This window comes from Protopterus annectens, chromosome 3.part0 (assembly GCF_019279795.1).
Source record: "Protopterus annectens isolate FY-2018-M chromosome 3.part0, PAN1.0, whole genome shotgun sequence".
Taxonomy (NCBI): Eukaryota; Metazoa; Chordata; order Ceratodontiformes; family Protopteridae; genus Protopterus; species Protopterus annectens.
The window spans coordinates 1,150,845,003-1,150,861,716 of record NC_056731.1 but is presented as its reverse complement, the minus strand read 5'-3'; the positions used below and the strand labels follow the sequence as shown (position 1 = coordinate 1,150,861,716).

Below are 16,714 nucleotides of genomic sequence, written 5' to 3'. Positions count from 1 at the left end.
GAAACACGATGAACATTTGGTAATGCATTAAGCCAGCCTTGAATTTGAGGTATCTTCTGCACGACTGTCTTATTGGGACATGCAGGTATGCCTCTTTTAGGTTTAAAGTCACCAGCCAAGCAATCTTGTCCAGCATGGGCAGAAGCTGCTGCAAAGTGAGCATTTTGAATTTTGGAATGTCCAGGTATGTTTTCAAAATCGATAAATCCAGTACTGGCCGCCAGGCCTTGTCCTTTCTGGGTACCAAGAACAGTCGAGTAAAAACTTTGTCCTTTTTCCTGTTCTGGTACAGTTTGAATGGCCCCCATATCCATGAGGGACGTAATCTGTTTCTGTGCCTCTGCCCATTGATTTTGTGGCAGATCTGGCCAACCATTTGTCATTGGCAGTGTGTGGAAATGGAATCTGTATCCCTGTGACACAATGTTTAGTACCCACCTGGACCTGGGTTATTAACTGCCAATTTTGAGGAAAAAGTGCTAATTTTCCCCCTATGGGTGCTGCCAAAAGATAAGTGCTTGGTGTAGGCAGAGGGAAGTCATTGCGATTGCTTTCTGTAGGTTTGCGCTTTATCTCCTCCAGATTTGGAGGTGGATGCGCTCCATTGCTTTGACCTGCAAGAGTCTTGCGGCTGGTATCTGGAACCCTTAGGGCATCTGGCTTTGCCCCTTTGAGCTCTGTCTGACACAGGAAAAGACCAATTTTTTGTAGGACAATGTCTACTGAATCTGGGTGGCTGCACTTGTAAGAAGTCTTTAACAGTTTGCATACACTTAGCTTTGTCTTCCATTTTCTTTAAAACCTCTTCTGCCTTACAGAGAATCATGCTTTAAAGGTGCATCTAGCAATTTAGCTTTAACATGGTCAGGCAAATTTTGTTCCTTTAACCAAGCATGCCTCCTAATCACAGATCCAGTAACTGAGGCCCTACAGGAGGCCTCTAAAGAATCAAAACCACATTGCAAAGTATGCTATCCAACTTGTTCAGCTGCATGCAATAATTCCTGCAATTCTTTATTTTCTGCACATTCTGAAATCATCATTTTCTGTTTCAGCAATCCCATAAGCATTTGAGGAAATGGTAGAAGCTGAAATCAGGAGCATACAGGTGAAAGGCGAAGATGAATGTTTTAAGAATCTGTCAGAAGAATCCTTTAAGCTGATCAAACAACTGAATAAAGATGGTATTAGGGTAATGAAGACGGATAAAGGGGGGGGGGTAGTTTTGATGTATCAGTATGACTATGAAGCCTCTCTGTATTCTTCACTTCATGATATTGAACAGTATAGTGGAGTGTCAGTTAATGAGCGTAACATTGCATATGCCAAAATTAGGTATATGTTAGAAGATCATCTCCTTCAAGGCGCAATTAATGAACAGCTATTTAATTATTTGGTTGTGCAGAAGCCACTGACCCCAATCATTTTCGGCATTCCCAAGGTCCACAAAGGACTCTATCCATTACAGTTTAGACCAATAGTGGCAGGAGCTAGGGGTATTACAGAACCACTAGGGAAATTTATTGATATCATATTAAAAAGTTTTGTGACATCATTACAGTATCTCTGTAAGGATTCTTGGGAATTCCTAAGAAGTATCAAAAAATAATTTTTGTAGAGGCACAATATTTAATTACAATTGATGTCATAGAATTGTTTCCGAGTATCCCGCATGATATAGGGTTAAAATGGTTCAATGACATGTTAGCAAGCTATTCAGGTCTTAATGCTAATATTATAGGGCTGGTAGTAGAATTTATGGAAACAATTCTTAATAACAATTTTATTTTCTTTAATGGGGAGTTGTTTCGACAAAAAAGAGGGGTGGCTATGGGTACCCCGTGCACTTCAGCGTATGCTAATATTGTTTTAGCGTACTGGGAACTAAAACATATATTCGATTCTGATTGGACTAGGTGTATTGTGCATTATCAATGCTACCTTGATGACATTTGTATTTTATGGAAGGGCGACTTAAAGGAATTAGAGCAATTTATGAGGCACATTAGCTCTAGTACAGAGTTCCTAAGGTTTACAAGTAACATCAGTGCAGAAAGTTTGCATTATTTAGACGTAAACTTAGTAAAGGACTTTGAGCAGGGCCGTTTTCAATCTAGTATTTACAGAAAGAAAAGTTATTCTAACATGTTACTTCATTTTGACAGTTGCCATCCACTCTTCCAAAAGAAAGGGATCATCAAGGGGCAACTTATTAGAGCTTCTAGAATGTGCAGTGAAGATAACATATTTAGAGAGGAGGTTTCATTCTTGAAAACATTATTTTGTGAGAGAGATTACCCTATGCAGTTGTTTGATATTTTAGCTTTGGAAATTTCAGCTAAAAGGACAGATAACTATTTTCCTTTGTTAGGTGAGACACGTAGGCAAGACATAGCAGAGACAAAGAGTCAAGTCAAGGAACAAGGGAGTGCATTTGTTCATACTAACAGTAATGAAAGTGTAGTTGTGGAAAGTATTGTAGGCAAATATTGGCCAATTTTGACCATGAATGAGGACCTTAAGCAAGTTATTGGTGGTAAGCCACAGTTTATAAGGAGAATAAATATGAACTTGAAAGACCTATTTGCGGCAAATTTGGTAGTCAACGAACAGAAAGGGCAACCTTTGTGGGGCACATATAAGTGCAAGTCTTGCAAACAGTGTCCTTATATAATCAACAGTAAGGGATTTTATTTAAAATCAAGGAAGGTTTATATTAGATCCCCAGGTCGTTTTAATTGCAAAACAAAGGGGGTAGTCTATCTTGGGTTTTGCCAGCATTGTCTTAGTTTTTATGTTGGCAAAACCGAAAGAACTTTGGCGAAAAGAGTGTATGAGCATCTGTATGAAGTCAGTAAGAAAAAGGATTCAAATGCATTCTATAAGCACTCTTTGGTTTGCAAATCCATGGACCTCAAATTTGTAGTAATAGAGCAGGTTAGGTTTAACCCAAGAAGAGGTGACTGGGAAGCATCCCTGGAATACAGGGAACTGCTTTGGCAGTTAAAACTTAATGCCTCAAAATCCCCAGGCCTTAATGATGCTATTAGTTTAAGTAGTATACTCAGACTAAGAAGGGCTAAGTTATAAAAGCCATAGTTTACATTGTTAATTTTATAACATATCCTTCAAGGTTTTTTATTTTATTTTATTTCTATAAGATTAATAGCAAGCGTATGATTGTACAGACTAACTATGAACATGGTTGGAATGTAGTATTTAGTTAGTCTGTTAGAATTTAGACACAAAAAGATTTATATTCTGTGTTTAATAATATAAGTTTTCATTTCTATTAGATATTTAAGTATGTTTATATAGTTTTTAAAGTTTTATAAAAAAAGTTTTAACATTTGGTGTTGAAACACAGTAGCTTATTTTTAAAAGTAAAATGTCATTGTTAGGACAAATTTGGTGAAGAATTAAGATCTGTATCTTTAAGCCAACAATGTTTTAATTAAATGATTGAGTAATTAGTTTTATTCTTAATTGCCAAGTGATTGTATATAAAGCCATTTTCAAATGTGTAGCAGTTATCTTGATAAAGCCTGGGAGAGCCTGGGTGAAAGCGCTTGATGTATTGGATGTTCTGTTCTTGTCGGCACTGGATTACTTCTGAATTAAAAGTATTTTCTTCAGCAGCTTGTTCTCGGACCGTGGACTTTTTTGTGTTTTACCAGTTTGGTTGACTGCCTTTGGGTTTTATTTAGTTACTGAAAGATGGTAATGGGGAGATTAGGAAATTAGCCAGGCTGCCAGGGTCAGGGTTTGAAGCAGAGGGTGCAGAATCTGGCTCTCCTTCTGTGACAGCAGGGTAGGGGTCTGAGGCAGGTGCCATGGCACCAGCAGTGACAAACTGCGCAAGAGGGGGTACACCAGTGTTGGCGTGGCCAGTCTGGTGAAATCAGTATTTTCCTTGGTTTGTCCGGTTTGAATTTTAGTAGTACTTTGGAGAGGAAAGGCATAAACTGATAAGATTTTTTCAGCTGAAAGACAGAACATCCACTTTCCAAACTTGTTTCTGGGAGTCCTTGTGCAGAATTTGTCCAATTGGTAGTTCTGGGGGGAGGCAAACAGGTCTATATCTGGGCTCCCCCATTTGTTTATCAACATGTTGAAAATCTTTGGCTCCAGTTTCCACTCGTGTGGGTCCATGAGATTTCTGCTGAGTTGTCTGCCACTGTATTTAGTTTTCCTGGCAGGAATTGAGCCTGTAGATGCACTTGGTAGCTCAAGGCTGTGTTCCACAGAGCCGTGGCTAGTCTGCAGAGGGGGTAAGAATGTGTACCCCCTGCTTGTTTATGTACCACATAACAGTGGTGTTGTCCATCCTTACCATTAATTGTCCTGGAAGAATGTGGTCCATGAAGGCTGTCAGAGCATTCTGTACAGCTAACATTTCTTTTTGATTGATATGCAGGTGTATTTGACTTGGATTCCACTTGCCCTGAATGCACTTCTCTGCCAGGTGAGCCCACCATGCATGTCTGATGCGTCTGTTATGGTTTGGCGACAGGGGGTAGAGTGAATGGTAGTCCCTTGTTTAGGTGGCAGGCCTCTGCTCACCAAAGGAACTCTAACTGTAGGCAAGGTATGATAGGGATCATTGTTTCTAGATCCTGAGAATGTTGACACCATAGGCTTTTTAGATACCATTGTATTTTTCTCATATGCAGTCTTGCATATGGAATTAGTAGAATGCAGGAGGCCATGAACCCCAAGGCTTGCAGTGTTTGTCTTGCAGATAGCGGGGTTTTGTGGCCATTACTTTGAAGTAAGTTGTGAAATGAATTTGTTTCTCTGGCGGGAGGAAAGCCATTTGGGAAGTTGTGTTCAAGCTTGCTCCCAGGAATATAATTTGTTGACAGGGTACCAGATGTGATTTCTTTTCGTTTATGGTGTACCCCAGACAAGTTAGCACCTTTTGTACAAATGCCAGATGATTCAAAAGTATGTCCTGGCTTTCTGCCGGAATTAGACAATCGTCCAGGTATGGGTATATTTGAATATTTCTTTGCCTGCAAAATGCAATGACTGGAGCTAGGCACTTTGTGAATACCCTGGGCACAGTGGATAAGCCAAAGGGCAGTGCAGAGAACTGATAGAGCATGTAGCCTTGCTTTGAATCGTAGGTATCTTCTGCAAGATTCCCCGATTGGGATGTGCAGGTAGGCTTCTTTTAAATCCAGTGCTGCCAACCAGGCATCCTTGCTTAGCATAGGAAGTAACTGGTGAAGAGTTAGCATCTTGAATTTTGGAATCGCCAAAAAGGTGTTTAATATGGAAAGGTCCAGGATAGGACTCCAACAGTTGTCTTTTCTGGGTACCAGGAAATGTCTTGAGTAGAAACCTTGTCCCTTTTCCTCTTCTGGTACAGTTTGAATTGCCTTTATGCTTAAGAGAGAGGGTACTTGCTTTTGAGCCTCTGCCCACTGATTTGGGGGTAGATCTGGCTAACCATTAGGGGTTGGTAATGTGTGGAAGTGAAATCTGTATCCTTGGGAAACTATATTTAACACCCATTTGTCCTGGGTAATGAGTTCCCAGTTTTTTGCCTGTAGAGCAATCTTTCCCCCTAAAGGAGCAGTCAGTTGAATGTACTTGGAAGTTTTAAAGTTAAGTCATTGAGACAGTCTACCATAGGGGGAGTCTTACTACTTCCTGATTTGGAAGTGGGAGGCCCCCACTGTTTACTCCTGTGCATACCCTGGGACTGAAGCCTGGGTGTTCTGCTGGTTCTGGGTTTGGACAGAGAAGGCCTGGAAGAGACAGGAAAAGACCAATTCTTAGAGGGCCAATACCTACTAAATCTTGGAGGTTGTACTTTTAGGAAATCTTTAACAGTCTGCATAGATTTAGCTTTTTCCTCCATCTTTTTAAGAACTACTACTGCTTTGTTGCCAAACAGGTGGTCCTGATTTAAGGGGGCATCCAGCAATTTAGCTTTAACATGATGTGGCAAAGATTGCTCCTTAAGCCAAGCTTGCCTTCTAAGTAGACCCAATGACAACAGCCCTGCAAGATACCTCTAGTGAAACAAAACCACATTGCAAGGTATGCTTTCCAACCTATTCAGCAGAATGCACTAAATCTTGTAAATCTTTATTTTCAGCACAGTCAGGAATCAACATCATTTTCTGTTTAAGCAACCCAATGATATGTTGCTGATACTTTAACATATGAAACTTGCAGTTTAAGGCCCTAATGGCCAAAGTTGCAGAAGTGTATATTTTCTTACCCCATCTATCCAGTGCCCTGGAGTCTCTATCAGAGGGGGTAGGATTTTTGACAGTAGTAGCCTTGATGCCCTTGGGTCCCTGTGAAATGGTCTCAGGATCCACAGTGGGATTTTTTAAAAAGGAACTTGGGAGAGTCAGGAACCCTGTAATATCTATCAGGTTGTCTGGAAGCAGGAGGTAGAGAGTCAGGGGCCAAGCTAGATTCAGAAAAGGCATCATCAACAATGTCTAATATAGGAGGGATAGCTAAAGGCCTGTGCTGAGGCAAGAGTAAGAAATCCCTAAGCCTCTTTTTAGAATCAGAGTAATCCTGGCTTTCCCAGCAAAAGAGCTCCCTAAGAGTATGTAGAGTTTCACCAAAAGAGAAATCCTCTGGGGGGGGGGGGGGGGGGATACAGTTCTCTGCATTAGAATCCTCATAGGTAGATAAGGGTAAATCCTGGTCATAAGAGGAAACAGAAATTTCAGAATCCTGGTCAGAAGTATCATAAGCAAATTCAGTCCTAGGTCTCTTAAAGGGGGAAGGTGGGAAGGTTGGCTTCCCCTGATTAAAGTAATAAGGTCTTCAGCCATTCTTATCTGTTTTTTAGGCATAGAGACCTGACCATGCGGTCTGGGCATTGGTTTTCTAGGCATAGTTCGGGTTTTAGGCTTTGAAGAGGAATATGGCATCCGTTTAATATGCAAGTCAGTAGGCCTGAATACACACTCAGAAGCCTGTGAATGCACAGCGGCTCCGGACCCATCCAAGGTAGAGACATCCGCAGGTTCCACAGTTGAAGCATCTCGCAGCATAACAGACTCCGAATGGGTCTCGGTAGGGGCCTGCGAATCTGAAGTAGCAGGTATCAGGGGCTGCAAAACCGCCTCACTGAGTACCGGTGAACTGGCTTAGGAGAAGCGTTGTCGGCAGCTTTGGACCTAGGCGGCCTGTCTCTGCCTTTATCTTTGTTTTTTCGGAATGTCGGTAGCCGGATGGCTTACCAAAGACATATCTGCGTAATTGAACCAAGTACCAAAATATTTAGAAGCGTAAATATACAGACGACGAATAGTTCGTTGCTTAAATAAGTCACAAAACTGACAGCAAGGTACGTCATGGTCAGGGCCTAGGCAAGGAATACAGTACAAATGAAAATCTTTGTGAGGTATTTGCTTTCCACAAGAAATACAATTATTGACTTTTACTGACATCGGCTTAGAGCAAGAAAAAGTTTCCCCAACAGGGTACTTGGCTTTAGTTGAAAACTTCGGTTCTGAAACTTGCAAATGAAAATTTCAGGAGTAGGCTGACCGGCACTTGCGAACTGCTTCTGCTTCGGGCACCGCATGGCAAGAAAGACTGATGTAATGGCGTCGGCTGCATGCTTTATACCCCTGACTACCTGACGTCATGGAAGATGAGACAGCAACCGACGCAGGACCCAAGAGACTTTGATAATCAGGCCGACTGAGGGCTACTGCAAGCAGATAACCCAAAAGTGATGACTGCAACAGTGAAACACGAAGGACATCAACAAAAGTACCCTTTTCATGCATGGCTGCTATATCACCCACCTGTTGTGGATCACAAATGATCTTCTGCAATCATCCAATACATTCTTTAGATGTGGTAGCTTTTTTGCAACCCAAAAAACCCCTTAGGAGTTGCACATGGAGATCCTTCAAAGCTCTCTTCTAAAAGCCTTGCCTCGCCCTGTAGCATACAGAGGTGAAGCCCTGACTGTTGTCCGGGTGACCAGTGTTTAGTTAGTGGCAAGGGCATCTTCAGGACCTGGTGCAGGAAGGCTGAACTTGCTCATCTGGGGCTAAGCCTACTAGTCTACAGCACTGGTGACACCTGTAGGTGTATGGGTGCACTGTCTGCCTGTAGTGGCCATGCTGGTTAATGGCACATCAGGCAGGATCTCCCTGCTGAGCCAGGGAATACAAGAAATAAGTGTGAAACATGCATATCTCCTTTCCCCTATGAGACAGCAACTGCAAGTCTGCGAGCAACCTATACTTAGTCCAGGGCAGGGCTAGTCTTCTGAACTTGCAGACTGGCTTACTCCTTGCCAACAGAATCCTGCTGCTGGGTAAACTCATGGGCCAACAGGGCTTTGCAAGCAGTAACAAATGGGCTATAAGGCTCTCACCTTGTTGGGATATGTTTGGCTCCTGCACTTCTGGGAGCAAATGGGCCAAATGGATGCACATAGTGGGTCACTGGGAAGAGTCCTGTAGAGGTGTGTGGGGAGGGGTTCTCAAAATGTCAAAATCCTTGTTCAAAAGACAGAGGATCATGAAGCAGACTCAGCAAGAAAATACTTTTTTAAATTGACCTGTATGTTATTAGAAAACTTATAGATTCCCACTAAAACTGCCTACCCATCAACTTCAACTGGGCAGCAAAACCAATATCAATATGAGGACCATCAAATTACTTTCGATGAGAAGCACCTTTCCCAATGTAACCTTTATTTCATGGTCATCAGAAACGGGGGAGGGGAGACCATACGGTATAATTTTCTGAAATTTCTGGCTAAATTCTTAAGCATATCTACATTTATTTTAACTACTACTGCAACTACAGTGTGACAATCTAGTTCTAAGGCAACAGATTTACGATTACTCCCATTTAATTGAAGGAAGTATAAAGACTTGAGCCTTCTTCTAATCCATCAGACGCTGCAGAAAGAGGGATTTTGCTTTCTGAAGAATTGATCATTAAAAGAGATATTTTTTTTTGTCCCCTAACTTCAGAAATGGAATAGAGCCAACTTTTCTGTCTTCATGAGAGTTCTTAATCTGGGACTGCTGTGACATATTTAACTCCTAAAAACACATCAAATGAGCCAGCAAACTGTGACCTGAAAAAACTTTATTTAAGTCATGAAAAACAACAAATAACCAGACCGGTTTCGGCTGGACACAAGCACAGCCTTCCTCAGTGTAAAATAAAATGATCAAATGTTGCTGTTTAAATACACCCATCTGAAAAATCATTGGTTCATTCTAAAATTGTTCATTTAGACCAGGTGGAAATAATCCACCCAGTTTGACAATCCACTTCTTTTCTTTGGAATTTAAAATAGAGTGCTGACCTGTTTTGTTGAGTTTGTTACCTTTTATAACATCAATAACCATAAAAGAAAATTTGGCTGTTTTGTGTACCAGGTGATGTTTATATAGAGCATTGTTAACTTTTTTGTTTTTGATATTACTTACATGTTCAGATATTCTGAGTCTAAAGAGGACGTCAAGTTTGTCCAATGTAAAAAGATCCGCAAGTGCAGGTGGCCAAATAAACCAACCAATCACTACTACAGTTGGCAAAAAAATTAAGATCAAAGACCGTGGCACAATTCTTACTAGTGAATTGTTTAGATTACTTACTTTGTCACAATTGGTGCAATGACCGCATGGGTAACAACCGGTCAGAGGTTCACCCGTCAAAGTGGTCTGTAATTGCTGCGATTGACTGCTGTCATGAGAATGTTTATAATGATTAAAGCAGGAACCCAAGTTTTTCACTTTACGAAATGAAGAGAGGCATCTGTCTGGTATGATACTTGCCAATTCATGATCACATTGTAGTATGTTCCAGTGTCTGTGTACACTATGAATTAAAGTATCCGAATTCCTGGCATAAGTGGTTACAAACCTGATGGGTTGTGATTCAGTAGTGTTGTGCTCTTTGTAACATAACAAGTCATCTCTGTTAAGTGTGTTGACCCAATTGCTGGCTTGCAGAACATGCCCCCATCCTGTATCCCCTGGACCTGAACCTGTTTGTAAGATCTTTTCTTTGTTCCTGAAAAGAAGACTCCTGGGAACAAATACGCTTTATTCTTATAAATTGGGATTTGGGAATGTTACTGGCAATATGTGGTGGGTGAAAGCTGGACGCATGGAGCACGGTGTTGTATTCGGGGTACTTCCTGAATACTTCAGTACTTGATCTATGATCAGGTAACCTATTGATCAATACATCCAAAAAAGTGATGGTACTGGCATGGTAATGTATTGTAAACTGGAGACCCCATTTGTTGTCATTCAGATAGGATATGACATTCAAATAATTGATAAACCTCCCCCCTCCATACCATCCAGCAATCGTCCAAATAACGTCTCCAGATATCAATATACTCAAGAAAGATGTTATTACGGCTATTGTAGAGGATATACTTTTCAACATAGGCCATAAATAAATCAGCATAGATCAGGGCAAATGATGCTCCCATCGCTGTACCTTTTGTTTGCCAATAGCAAATATCTTGATAAAAGAAGACGTTATTAGTGAGGACATGTTCTGCAAGACCAACCAAAAATATATTGAAATCAGGCTGGTATAAGCCAGCCACCTCCAACCAATAGGCCAGGGCCTCCAAACCTGCTTGATGGGGAATGTTGGTATATAGAGCACTTACATCAAGTGTGCACATTAACCGACCTAGTTTAAGCTGTGTGTCCGAAATAATTTGTAAGAAATTGGTAGTGTCCTGCAACCGTGAACGTACTAGGGAAAGCAAGGGCTTAAGGTGTTTAGTAAGATATAATGACAATGGTTCAGTGATGTAACCCTTACCTGATACAATGGGTCTACCAGGTGGATATACTGGGTCCTTGTGTATCTTGGGTAAAAAGTAAATGTATTGGTTGGCTGAGTCCTGGATCATAAGCTGATGCATCACATCGGTGGTAATGATGCCTTCATCCCTGGCAGTGGATAAAAAGTCATCAAACTTTTTTTTTTAACCTAAAGGTGGGGTTAATCGACATTTCAGAATAATATCTCTTATCAGATAGTTGTCTTTTGGCCTCGTTATCATAGTTAGACCAATTCAGGACTACTACTGCCCCACCTTTATCAGCAGAAATGATGACTATATCTCTATTGTTCTGTAGTTCCATGATTGCTTGTTTCTCAGCCAATGTAATGTTATTGGATTTAAAGCGTAAATCAGATCTGGAAAAATGAAGATCTTTGAGAATGCTACTCTGGAATTGATGTACAATAGGATGCATAGGAGGAAGAAAGCGTGATTTATGGTACATAAATTTTTCTTGACTGTAATTACTATCCATATCACCAAAATGCAACTTAAGATTCAAGATTCTGCAAAAGGACATTAACATCTTGTGCCAATACATCCTCAGATACCATAAAACCCGGTATAAACGTAAGACCTTTATTGAGGACAGATGAATGGGTGACAAAACAAAGTCTGATGACTTTAAAACATTCACATTTGAATTGGCATTTACTTTTGCACTGCTACTTTCAACAAACTTTGTATGCTGCTGATTTTTCTTGTGTTTGCGCCCCCCTCACTGGTATCTAGGCCTAAAGAGATGGATTCTGGTGTTCTTTTGGGGGACGGTGAACCTGATTACTGCCTGTAAATCACTATCAGTACAGGATGAGGGGTCATCAGTAGATGAGCCAGTGTCCGGGGTACGTTTCCTGAGTATGGACCTGGGTCTTTTCCCTTTTGGGGGTTCTTGTTGGGTATGATGTAAATCTAACATGTTTATTGGGATTACTAAAAGGATTGGCACTTTGGTAATCCAATTGATTTCTTTGAAATTTCTTAATTTTTCTAATCTTAAGTTGTTCTTCTAAGTTGTTTAAGTCTGTTGCCACTTTGTTCAACTGTTTATTGAAGAAAGCTTCCCCTTCAAATGGTTGTACTTCACTAACTAGTTTCGTGACTGCACTGATTTCCCAGTCAATCACACGATCGTGAAACATGGCTAAAGCTTCAACAAAAGACATAGTAGCCTGTTGCTGTATAGCTGCCCATTGGTTATTGAGCTCCTCATCAGCTTCACCCACATGGGGTTGGGTTCGTACTCAGAGTCCTCTTGGTGTGATACCTTTGGCTATGCAAGCTTTAAACAATTTAGAATGCCAAACATTAGATCTGAGAGATCTAAGATGTTTATGTAACTGATCAAAGGCTATTCCACAAATAGACTCAGGACCCAAAGAGTCACCAGTATTGACATTATGTGTACAAGAGCCCAAACCAAAGGCTCCAAGGTCCTCTCTATCTGCTGACAGACCAGAAACCAAACTGAGTAGATCCATTGCAGTACGAGAACAAGAGTAAACAAAGATACTGTAGTCCGGTTCAAAAAGATTGTAACTGATGGTTCAATAAAACTGACAATAATAGCCCCAGTCCAAATTGTTACGTCAATACAAATGAACCATAAAAAAATCAGTCATAAGGTAATGAGACCATAATAGCCAAAACAAGGAAAGTTGATGAACAACTTGTTATAAATTACTCACAAGGCTACGTCCCTTTAATGAATCAGAGATAGAAATAACTGTATTGTTTGGTGCAATGCCTGAGCCATTTGTATACTAAGCCAAATATAGGCCAAATCCTTACTTAAATCATTTGACCAGCAATATAGAGGACCCAAGTACAATGGATGATGGAGAGGAATAATCAATGGAAAGAAGATCAAAAATAGAGACCTATAATAAAATGACCCTAGGATTATCAGTGCAGTCTAAGAAGCCAGTATAGTTGTACATATACTTAAAGACCCAACAATGAAAGTGGTCCCAAAGGGAGAAATATAAAAAACAAAATTCTTAAGAATTATTGAAGACCCTGAATACCAAATGTGTACATATTATATACCCACATATTAATTGTAAACTATGCATACATATATCCAATAAAATGGAACAACCAGTATGAATAAATGTAACAGGCAGGTTGCAATATGCTCAACCCCTAATAGCGATTCAGTAGACCTACTGGGCCCTGCAAAAATAAAATTCTGCCAAAAATTGAAAGAAGAACCACATTGGTGATACTGATAAAAGTGTTATCCCATCTGGTCAAACAACCAAATATGTAGAAAATATCAAGTAAGTAATATCAAAAACAAAAAAGTTAACAATGCTCTATATAAACATTACCTGGTACACAAAACAGCCAAATTTTCTTTTATGGTTATTGATGTTATAAAAGGTAACAAACTCAACAAAACAGGTTGGCACTCTATTTTAAATTCCAAAGAAAAGAAGTGGATTATTTTCACTTGGTCTAAATGAACAATTTTAGAATGAACCAATGATTTTTTTCAGATGGGTGCATTTAAACAGCAACATTTGATCATTTTATTTTACACTGAGGAAGGCTGTGCTTGTGTCCAGCCGAAACCGGTCTGGTTATTTGTTGTTTTTCATGACTTATTAACAAATAAAGTTTTTTTCAGGTCACAGTTTGCTGGCTCATTTGATGTGTTTTCTGGATTTCTTGGTTCGAGCCGTGCAATTGCTCTCATGCAGGAGGTTTGTTTCAGATATTTAACTCCTAGCAAAAATATTTGGACAAAACAGTGTTAGGCAAATGAAAGTAATACGGCAACCTTTACACAATTCTCCTATGACAGACAGGAATAAAGCTGTATAACACACCAAGCTCAAATATTTCTTTACTCCTAATAAAACATAAAATACAGCATGAGACAAGCTTTGCAGTATTGAGAAATATGCTTTCCCAAATGTGCAGACATTCCTCCACAAATAAGCAGTTCATTTTTTTTTTTTTTTGCTAATAGTATCTCTGACATCCAGGTCGATACTACACATTTAAAACTCAAATAAGCAAACATATTATCTCTCCATACTCCCTAAATCAATCTTTCAATGAAAGACTGCAGAATGCAGTGGAAGGAAGACAGAAGTTAGACTCTGATGCCTCCAAACAGTTAAATTCAGTCCCAGCTCTACAGTCTTAGAAAGAGATCTACCTGGCCATGTGACTGAGCAATGATAGCAGAGGACAGACGGACTCTAGCCACTGTTAAAAAGATCTTGTGTTTTTTTGTCCTGGTGCTGCAGCCTATCAGATACCAGGCACCTCTCTTAAAACTCTGACCACCAGCTTTAATACTGCCTCTCCTCCCAATTTTGAATTTGCCTGGACCAGAGTGAGAGCTTCATCCCTCTATGCCACAGGCCAGGCTACTGTTAACAATGGTGGAACCAGGGCAATGTCACCTTCATGTGTCAGTACCCATATGTGATGTTGAGGACAGACAGGAATGAAGGAATGAATATTGGCAGGTCACATTAATGTTTCATTGCTTTTGTTGATCCAGGGCCAAAAAACAAACAGTTGGATCTCCAAATTATGACTTACTTCATTGCATTTAATAAAATGACTCCAGTAACATACCTAATTTACCTAAGCAGAGCTAATTCAACATACCACATTTAGTTTTCCATTCTAAAGACAGCCTTAGGAGATGTGCACCATTGCTGTTTTCAAACTTGTAACAATGACAAAGTGCTAACACACCTAAGTCTAAAACCTAGGTCTAACAAAATCACCAGTCATGGAGATTCAGCTAGCAGGTACTGCTTTTGACCATGTAGAGAAGCAGTCTTGTCGCTTATGTGATTGGTTGCATTTTTTTTCAAAGCATGCAGATTCCATCCTTCTTATTTTTCCTTGCTTAACAAAACATCCTGCATAAATAAGTACATCAAATTACACATTAGCAGCAAATACAGTTAGTTTCCTAAATACATCTTACCGTAGCTTCATTGCAAATGGTGCACTTGACCACATGCTGTTGAAGCTTTCCTTCCAAATAGATAAGAGACTGGCACACACGGCAGTTTATCACAGGCACACCACTAGCATCAGGACTAACAATGGCTGTGTACGGAGGAGGCAGTTCAGCTGAAAATGAGAAAAAAGAATACGTTAGCAGAGGTCCTAAATACGACACTGGCATACTCTTACTGCATGCAAACTATGCTATACCACAGGCTGACAGGGTTTACAATGCTGCACTGCACTACATCTCTAGGTATGTGGCAATTCTTAATTTGCCTTTCCCAAGTAAGTTGAAATCACTATGTATTTCAATATAACTGAACAGTGATGTATACAGAGCTTGCAGAAACGTTTTGAAGTTAACCTAATGTAAATGTTACTATTCAGAAGACCTCCATTCAATCCTCCTACCTTATGCTTTCCTGCTGTAAAGCAGACCAAGATCTCTCAGCCTGAAAATACTAAAATCCTAACCAACCTTCCAAAACCTGATGGACAAAAAAGTGCAGCAAAAGGAGGGGTTGGCATAATGGTTAAGGTCTTTACCTCACAGATGCAATGTAGAGAGTTTGGCTCCGACCTATAATTATTGGCTATGCTGATAATAGTCTGCAGACTGAAATCCAAATACTTACCTTTGAACTTATTTGGGAAGAGGGGGAGGTAAACATAATGGTTAAGGTATTTACCTCAAAGACACAAGGTACAAAGTTCAATTCTCACCTTCAGGGAAATTTATTGGACCAGATCACTGTGGATGGGGTCATTTTGGATCCTCATACACGAGCATTTATTCTTCTGTGCACCTGCTAAGGAAAGCTACTGCATTCGTGGACTGGTGAGCTGAGCACATGCTTAAGGCCCACTGTCAAGAATTGCCACCCTTCATCAGCGGCACAGTATGGCCCAATTCTTCCTCCTCCCTTTGAGGATTAGACACTCCCATCTTCCCCATGTTAACTCCAGAATGTGCCTGTGCCACCAACTGAACATGGGTTACCTGGGTTATATTCAGAGTTTCATCTTTCATGCTGATGGATAACGGTTTGCTATGAAAATGTAAAGACACAATCTTGAAAATGAAAATCACAAGGGTATTATATCAAAAAAACAAATTGCTGAAGACCACAATAATGAACTCTCAGACTTGGTCCACTGCAGGATCCATGTTACCATTCTGATGAGAGTCCACACTCCTATAGAGTCCATATTAGCAATTGGTCATAGTCCACACCCGTGGAGGACCCATGTTGGCATTCATTCTTGGGTTCTTACTGGTATGGAGATTCAGTGAGATTTTTAGGCATTGTGGTCTTCAGCATTTTGTTTTTTCATTATTATGGTCTCATGGTTTTGATTTTAAAGGCTTTGTGTTTCGACATTTTCACAGTAAACCATGAATAATGTACATTGGTGCACATGTCCATAAAGGCCTATACATTTACTAAAATTTTAATAAGTCTGCAAACTGTAATGGTTGATCTAAGGACAACATCTGAAACAACGGTAAAATCTTAGCTTACAAATAAGTCATTGGACTAACAAATTAAAGTGATAAGTCACACCACTCTCCCCTTCTTTTCAAAGTGCCTTTTGTTATCACTCCAAGTTTACTATCTGAACTCAGCTCTTAACAGCCAATCATCCATCTTATAGTTTATGAACTTCGTAATTCCAAAGACGTTTGGCAGCTTATCTTGGAAGACGAGGCACACATTCTCCCCTGGGACCACTTAAGATACTCAAAATACTACAACTTTGTAAGACCTTATTATGTATCACAACAACCAATGTTAAAATAGATCACTGTTGCAGTAGTCCAAACTACAGAGACGTCTGCTGCAGAAAGCACAATTGCCACAGCTTCAAGCTGTTGACATTTCAGATATGGTGGAAATC

The 16,714-nt window shown here is 40.1% G+C and overlaps 1 protein-coding gene across 1 annotated transcript in view; it reads right to left on the bottom strand.

Annotated features, from left to right (window-relative positions):
* The window catches only part of PIP4P2 (phosphatidylinositol-4,5-bisphosphate 4-phosphatase 2), an 867,921-nt gene that overhangs the window by 547,421 nt on the left and 303,786 nt on the right, over positions 1–16,714 (bottom strand). The window contains exon 2 of the mRNA XM_044065378.1: positions 14,790–14,938. Coding sequence (XP_043921313.1) covers positions 14,790–14,938 — 149 coding nt within the window. The remainder of the gene's footprint in view (positions 1–14,789; positions 14,939–16,714) is intronic.